Raw genomic sequence first — 7925 nt, 5'->3', positions numbered from 1 at the left:
ATACTCTTGACTTTGTAGTGTCGGTGGGAATGAAATAAATAATTTTAAACTACTCTATGGTTATTTGGGAGTGAAATAAATAATTTAAATGAAGATTAAACCTTGGGTTATGGACATTTATATTTTTATTTAACACGTGGGATATTTCAACGGTGCAGTGTCGGCAGAAGCCTATGAAGAGAGAGGGATCAGCGCCGACAAAGGCGGACGCCAAAGAATGGTCCATTCGAGTGAAAAAGGATTGAATAGGACAATATAATTGTACCACCTCAACTACCTTAATCAAATCTCAACTACCTTGATCAAATCTGTTCATATGAAATACTAACATTTAAAACCATATAAACTAAATTCTTAACTTTCTTAACTTTGTTCGAACTACTATTGGAATCGTGTATAAGGTTTCTAAACTATATAAGGACTAAAATCGAACTTTCTTCGAATGATGGGCATGGGCATGAAAATAAAAAAGAGGATTCTTCGGAATAATAATGATAATAAGTACAACAAGAAAACAAGAAAACATACATTTATCAAACTGAATTCATCTTCCTCAAACTCAACACATTCATTTCTCGTCCTATAATCCCAACCCACCACAAAATTTAAGCCGAGACTCTAATCTATTTAGAAAGCAACGTACTGAAGAAGCTGCAGAAAAAAAATATGGCAGTGTTCCCTTTACTTACCCCCGTGCTTAGCCTTACTGTGCGACTGAAGCGCACCATCAGAACCAAATGACCTGAAACAAACGAAACGGAGGACATTATGTCAGAATCATAAGGACACACTTCCATTTTCAGCAACTAATCTTTCTTTTACAAAAACAAAAACATACCTGTCGCAGGATTTGCAAGAGAACTGCCCACCAGATTTTGGGGTCTCTGATTTGGCAGGAGTTTTAGCGTTCTTCTTGGTTGGGTGGGGAGTGGCAGTATGGCCCCCCTTCTTTGAATCTGGCAATACACAACCAACAATTTCAGAATATAGACTACATTATGATCAGTTGATAACGGAAGAGACAAGCTTTTGCTATAATTGGCAATTCTATAAAGCTCTAAAAAGAGTAAATAATTGACATTCTTGAAACAATGCTTTTGCCAAAATGCAAAAGTATGGAGTAAATAAGGAGTCGTTTGGTAATGTTCGTGTTTAGTTACTGTAATCATTTTTACTCTTAAAATGCACAATAAATATCTACAAGTAGTATTAACATAAAAATGTTGGTTTTTAATTTTAAAAAGTAATTTTCAAATAAATTTTTTGCATATTTAGAAGAATGAACAATAAACAAGATAAGATTACCTAACATGTATCTGTTTTGTTTTTTTCTATAAAGAAGAATGAACAAGAAATAAGAAAAGGTTACCAAATGTACTTCTGTTTATCTTTATAAAAAAGAGGATGCAAACAAAAAGACAGGAAACAAAAAACAAAATAGTGAAATATTTTTGCCTTAAATAGTTGAAAGAATTACCAGTCTTTACAGGCGAAGCTAACTTTGCTTTCTTAGCAGGGAGGGGAGTCGTCTTGGAGGCAGACTCATTTGGCCTCTTCTTGGTTGCTTCAACCTACAAGGATAAGAGGTAATCAATATGATGCTACATATGATAAAGAAGATGACAACGTTACTATGATCACAAGCACCTTCTTCGGTGTCTCCTCATCACTTTCAGTGTCATCATCTTCATCATCAGATTCGCTACTGTCAGCATTGAGCATTTCCTGCCGATTATCACAATGTAAATGTCCAAGCCAAATCACAGAAATAAATGAAAACTGAAATAGTCACCGTAGACTATGATGCATACACTCCAGATTAAGAGTATTGCTCACGTGATTTTGAATATAAACTTCAGTGAACCAAATTTTTAGTGTTTTGCAAATGTTTCATAAAAAAAAAACAACATACATTCAATGCTTGTATGTAAATATGAATTGGAAGGCCATTTCAGAACAGGACACGAGAAGGGGGAAAAATATACAACAAAAGAAAATGTAGAATCTCACCTCCTGATTACTTCACATGAAAAAAGGTAATAGGCAAAGTTAAATGTGGAGGAGAACCAACAATGGTATTAACAATAATCTAGGGCTTTCAGTTCGATAAAAATTCAAATGCCACCCACGAAGGAATCACTTATATTCAGTTGATGCATGGAAGAACTCACCAACAATTTTCCAACTATTTGATTTTTGGTTTTTGACAATGAAGATTATAAATATTAGTTCTACCGGTGGATTTCCTGTTTTCTTATCTAGCTTTCAAAATCCTGTTTCTAGTCTTTTGAATTTGGCAAAGAATTCAAACATTTTCAGAAGATAGATAAAATCCATAGCAAACAAATAATTTGAATACAAACACAATTGAAAGAATCTATACCTCATCCGATTCATCATCAAAATCTTCATCTTCGTCAGAGTCATCGTCATCCTCAGAGTCATCTTCATCCTTGCTTGGTTTCGAAGGCTTTGCATCTGACTTCTTTAAAGACAGAGCCTTTGCAGCATTACTTTTATCGGCAATAGCCTTCTCCTTCTGGGTAGCTTTCCCTGATAGAGAGTCATCATGAGATAATGCGTACAGAGTCTTGAGTATATTTCCAAAAAAAAAACACCAACGTTTTAGTAGTGGCTTGCATTTACCGTTTTGAGCAAGGGGCAATTCAAGTTCTTCATCCTCCGAGCCAGAATCAGAATCTGAATAGATACAACACACTCTAAGTTAATCTTCCTCAATAGACATGTGTCGAGGTACAAATCTTATGAATGCGAAACAACTTACCAAAATAATCGCCAGTGGAAAAGAGAGAACAGGAAGTGGTCAAGGAAAAAAAAAACTCAATCCCATCATATGAAGTAGCATCAGCTTCAAAAATTCTAATTAAGCTAATTAATAAAAATATGCATACATCAAATCTTTTGATCACCTATACGAACTACTATAAACTTTAAGGCCGGCCATGAGACACTAACAAATATAATCTTCAAATAATACATAAGCTTATTATCGTTAATCTAAGGGGAAATATAAATCCTCAAAAAGGAAAGAAAGGATATGGATCTTGATCCTCGGCATAAGCCTGGTATCCAGCACAGTAAACACTTCCACCCTTCCCATTATGGGAGAGCTCAAATTCCTTCTCAAACACAAGATCAAATGATAGCTGGGGAAACTTCTCTGAGGAGAGAATGCCAAGAACAAGCTTTTGGCCACCAATCTTCAAGAAGATGGTCACGTTTTCATTTGCTTTGTCCTTCTTTGTTTCACCTAGAGTCGCCTGAATAAAAACATTTCATCAAATGTGCTACGTGAGAAGACCTTACACCAAACCATGTAGTTCAACTGGGAAAATGATAATAGCAATAATGAGAACAGCCCCTACCTGTGATAGATGCAGGTACTGCTGAATTCCAGGCTTCACAACGAGTGCCTGACCAGGCTTGACTTCAACACCTACAATACCAATTATATAACGAATGTTCTTAGTTCATCATGTCACAAAAAAAGGAAAAAAAAAAATCGTGATGACTTTAAGCAATCCAAATACTACGAGAACTGGTTACAACAAAAACAAGCTAAAGAGATTGAGAGAACAAAAGCAAAAAAAACAAACAATAAACGAAGCAATCCGAAAAACATATATATTGATACAGACGGCAGCAAAAGTGAAGAGTGGAGAAACATGATAAACGANATATATTGATACAGACGGCAGCAAAAGTGAAGAGTGGAGAAACATGATAAACGATAAAGCTGAGAAGAAGGAAAAGAACAATAGCTTACCCCAAAACTCCATCGACAGTGCACGTAGAAGACTCTAGGGTTTAAGAAAAGCCCTGAAGAAGAAATGAACAGTGACACAACTTCAGAACGAACGATCGGACAGACGTGATTGGCAGTCGAAAATGTTTGAACATTTTATATGGGAATTGGCGCCAGCTTTCCGGGTAGCTTAGGGTTTCAAATCATCGATTGACAAATTTCAATGTCGGTGTGGGCCTGCATCTTGGCCCATGTAAGTGTGGGCCTGCATACTGGCCCATGTTAGTGTGGGCCTGCATCTTGGCCCATGTAAGTGTGGGCTTGGGCCTAATTAATATTTTTTTGAAAGCCGCTAATTAATAATTAACGACACTTAAAACGTTAATAATCAAAATATTGCTTAATAGTTATAATTTGAATTTCATTTATTTATTATTAGTACGTATTAATTTAGAATTTTTAATAGATTTATGCTTTAATATCATCATGTTTACTATTTAGTATTGATTAATGATTAAGATTAATGAAGTAATCAATTAAATGTGAATATCAATGAATATATTCTAAAATAAAAAGATTATGCATTTTTGTTATAACTCAGAGAAGGATTAGCTGAACTAAGATTGATTTTCTGAAGTGTTCCCTAACAAATTATAATGATATTGAAGTCCTAAACACAGAATAATATAATCTCAGCCATGGCTTCTCGTTTTATAATCAAATGTCGACACGAAATCTCAGCCATGGTGTGACGACCTATCTTAGAGAATAACATATTGGAGCTGCAAAATAATATGTTATCCTTCACTGCTAACTCTTCTTTTCACTTACCACCACTGTGCTTTGCTTTACCGTGCGACTGAAGGGCACCGTCCGAACCGAAGGACCTAAACGAACAACAGAGGACATGACATTAGCATCGTCGGGTCGCTTCCAATGATGATGAGTAAAATGTATATATAGAGAGAACAAAGAAACCTGTCGCATGATTTGCAAGAGAACTGGCCACCGGATTTTGGAGTGGCTGCTTTGGCTGGGGTTTTCAGAGGTTTCTTAGCAGGGTGGGGAGTGGCTGTATGGCCGCCCTTTTTAGCATCTGGCAACAAACAACTAATAAGTTCAGGACCAATTTAAATCAATGGGGCTTTTAATGGCGTACCAAGAAACAAATTTGAGGCTTATTAACATTAGTAGGAAATAAATGAATGGTTAAAAGAATCACCGGACTTCTCAGCCGAAGCTAGCTTGGACTTCTTAGAAACAGGGGTCACCGAGGCAGAGTCATTCGACCTCTTCTTGTTCGATTCGACCTACAAGAGCACACGAGCTGATAAAAATGATGCTAAAAGAAAACTATAAATGAGATCCATTAGATGTTTCAATATAGAAGTTACACGAGGAGTAAAAATACACCTTTTTCTTTGGTGTCTCCTCCTCACTCTCAATATCATCATCTTCATCATCAGAGTCACTGTCAGATCCGAGCATTTCCTGCAATTTATCAACATAATTTCATTATCTAATGAATACTAAGCAACTAAACAAAAAGGGTTCGGGGTTATAGCTGGGACAATGCCCAAATCAAAATTGAAGAACAATCAAAAACCTCAAAAGGTCGCCATGACAAGATTAACTAATTGAATAGATAAAATTCCAAAACCACAAATGGTGAAAGCTTGTTGCGTGAATCATAAAGAACAAATATGTTTAGGTTGCATATCATTTCCTTGATGCAGTGTTTTGAAAGCACATGAAGAGGCCTATCCTGATGACTTCCATAATAATAACTATAGAAGCGAACCAAAGGTGTCATTACTACAATCCAATATTGAAAACACTCACAGTAAGAACCAAATTAATACCAAGAGTCATTATTGAATCATGTATACTTAGTGATCCCAATTTCATATGCATGACTGATATTAACGAGATAGACAAGAAATACGATAACCCTCAAGAACTTAGGCACAAGACAAAACAAAGGTGAGGGATTTGTTATTGGGGAGCACACAGTAGGAAAATGTAACTAAAATATTTACATATGAAAAAAGTCTTTTATTAAGAATACTAAAATAATGACAATTTCAACTCCCTTCTTATTGCAAGGTACCTGTGTCATGCTCTTCAGGCAAGGAAACAAAAACGTCTTTTTCGATCATTTCTCCCAGAATATAATAGATGCAAAAGACTTTGATTTCAATTACCTCATCAGACTCATCACTTGAATCCTCATCATCAGATTCATCGTCATCTTCAGAATCGTCATCCTCGTCCTCCTTGCTTGGTTCAAGAGACTTAGAATGTGTCTTCTTTGAAGTTTCGGGCTTCAAAGAACTATGTTTTCCCACAATAGACTTCTCCTCCTTCTGGATAGGTTTTCCTGAAAGTAGATCATCACGAGATAAGGAGGCAGTGCCAAGAATATTTCTAGTAACCAAGCTCCTATTATATTTACACGACCGAATGCAATTACCATTCGGCACATGTTGCAGAGCAAGTTCCTCGTCCTCTGAGCCAAAATCAGAATCTGAAATGAGAAAACACACACTCAGCTAATCAGTTTCATAATCAGAAACAGAAAGGATCTGTCTGGGTACTAGACATGTGAATGCTTAGAAACTTACCAGAATACTCTTCAGTGGAAAAGAGAAGACAAGATATAAGAGTTAAGGAAGAAACGGATAATAGAAATAAATGAAAATAGAGGTGTAAAAACAAATGTCATCATATTAAATAGCATAACTGACTTCCAAGATAGCTATAATTCCCTTGAAACCAAACTCATAGGCTATGATAGCACAATCTTAAAATCAAATAAGAAATGTGGCTTCTGACTTCAATTACAACAACCATAAAATGAAACAACTCAGTATCATTGTTACAAGGGGAAACAAAATCGCTCAAGCTGGTAAGAAAGGATATTGTTCTTGGTCTTCTGCAGAAGCCTGGTATCCCATACAGTAAATACTTCCACTCTTCCCGTTGTGTGAGAGCTCAAATTCCTTCTCGAACACGAGATCAAATGATAGCTGAGGGAACTTCTCTGCAGAGAGAATTCCCAGAACAAGCTTCTGTTCATCAATCTTCAAAAAAATAGTCACGGATTCCTTCGATTTGTCCTTCTTTAATTCACCAAGAGTAGCCTGCATAAAAAGATTTCATCAAGTTAACTATAATGGGGGATTGATATCAAACAAAGAGGCCAAAGGGCTCAACTGGGCAAAAATTCTAAAATAAAGTCAACAACTACAGCAGCAACAACAGTACCTGTGATAGATGCAGATATTTCTGATCTCCAGGCTTCACAGAGAGTGCCTGACCAGGCTTAACCTCAACACCTAAGAACACAAATCCATCATGAACTTTCAAGAATTCACAAGTATTTGTCAATTAAAATATTACGAGACAACATTATCACACTGAGACATCCATAAAACATCAGTTTATGCATCTGCTTCATACATTACGACAAGTTGTTCATCTGAAAGTTCCAAAATTCAAACGGATACAATAGTATATGTACCCAACCCTTTAAACCTCCAGTGCAAACAAGAAAACAGGATGAAGAAGCTTCAAACGAGTAATTCAATAACTTTCTAAAACTCTTATATACTACATAGACGATGACAGGATAAATGCAGGAGAAAGAATTATGAGTACGAAACAAAATGCAGAAGTGAATAACTCATAGCTGTTTAAACACATTGAAACTTCTTAGCTTAAGCCAACAAGAACAAAAACCAGGATCACATACCCCAGAACTCCATTGACAGAGCGGGAAGAACCAGAGTAGGGCTTTAGGAATATGTTGAAGAGGAAGTGAACTATGGCGCAAAGCAAACAGAGAGAAGGAAGCCAGAAGCTTTTAAAACACCTTATAAGGGAATTGCCGCCAGGTTTTTGGATGGTTAGGGTTTCAAATAACCGCATAAATTTAATTATCGGTTTGGGCCTAAGAATTCAATTAATTGTTTGGGCCGGACAGTTAAGCCCAGTTGATTGTCTGTTTATCTGGGCCCACTTAAGTATAGACGGTTTAACTTAATTCTTTAATTAAATAATATATAATTTAATATCAATTTGAATAATATCGTAATTGTGACGAATACATTATTTAATCGTTGAATAATTTTGACAAAAAAAAAAAAAAAAAAAAAAA

At 35.9% G+C, this 7925-nt stretch overlaps 2 protein-coding genes across 2 annotated transcripts; both read right to left on the bottom strand.

The window, feature by feature from the left end:
* Nucleotides 1–464: 464 nt before the first annotated feature.
* LOC111785900 (histone deacetylase HDT1-like) lies at nucleotides 465–3800 on the bottom strand (the record flags this gene model as incomplete). The annotated part of the gene is given in 10 exon segments (XM_023666263.1): nucleotides 465–742; nucleotides 839–956; nucleotides 1478–1571; nucleotides 1648–1725; nucleotides 2384–2553; nucleotides 2647–2700; nucleotides 2786–2799; nucleotides 3061–3281; nucleotides 3387–3457; nucleotides 3788–3800. Coding segments are annotated over 10 exon segments (894 nt in total). The 3' UTR covers nucleotides 465–681.
* A 572-nt stretch (nucleotides 3801–4372) lies between these two features.
* On the bottom strand, nucleotides 4373–7660 carry LOC111785899 (histone deacetylase HDT1-like). Its single transcript, XM_023666262.1, has 10 exons — nucleotides 7521–7660; nucleotides 7034–7104; nucleotides 6689–6909; nucleotides 6391–6404; nucleotides 6240–6293; nucleotides 5971–6146; nucleotides 5180–5257; nucleotides 4989–5076; nucleotides 4745–4862; nucleotides 4373–4653 (listed from the first exon to the last, which is right to left on the bottom strand). Exons 1-10 carry the CDS (start codon nucleotides 7531–7533, stop codon nucleotides 4590–4592), a joined length of 897 nt encoding a protein of 298 aa, XP_023522030.1. The 5' UTR covers nucleotides 7534–7660; the 3' UTR covers nucleotides 4373–4589.
* Nucleotides 7661–7925: the final 265 nt, after the last annotated feature.

Source organism: Cucurbita pepo, unplaced genomic scaffold (genome assembly GCF_002806865.2).
Source record: "Cucurbita pepo subsp. pepo cultivar mu-cu-16 unplaced genomic scaffold, ASM280686v2 Cp4.1_scaffold000814, whole genome shotgun sequence".
Lineage (NCBI taxonomy): Eukaryota > Viridiplantae > Streptophyta > Magnoliopsida > Cucurbitales > Cucurbitaceae > Cucurbita > Cucurbita pepo.
Note: the sequence above shows the minus strand (reverse complement) of the source record. Positions and strands in the feature narration are given on the sequence as shown.

Excerpts from the sequence above, each read along its gene's own strand:
- LOC111785899 (XM_023666262.1), bottom strand. Across the intron at positions 6,910-7,033 it reads AATATCTGCATCTATCACAG|GCTACTCTTGGTGAATTAAA; the intron begins GTACTGTTGTTG and ends CTTTTTATGCAG. Across the intron at positions 5,258-5,970 it reads CAAGTGATGAGTCTGATGAG|GAAATGCTCGGATCTGACAG; the intron begins GTAATTGAAATC and ends GATAAATTGCAG.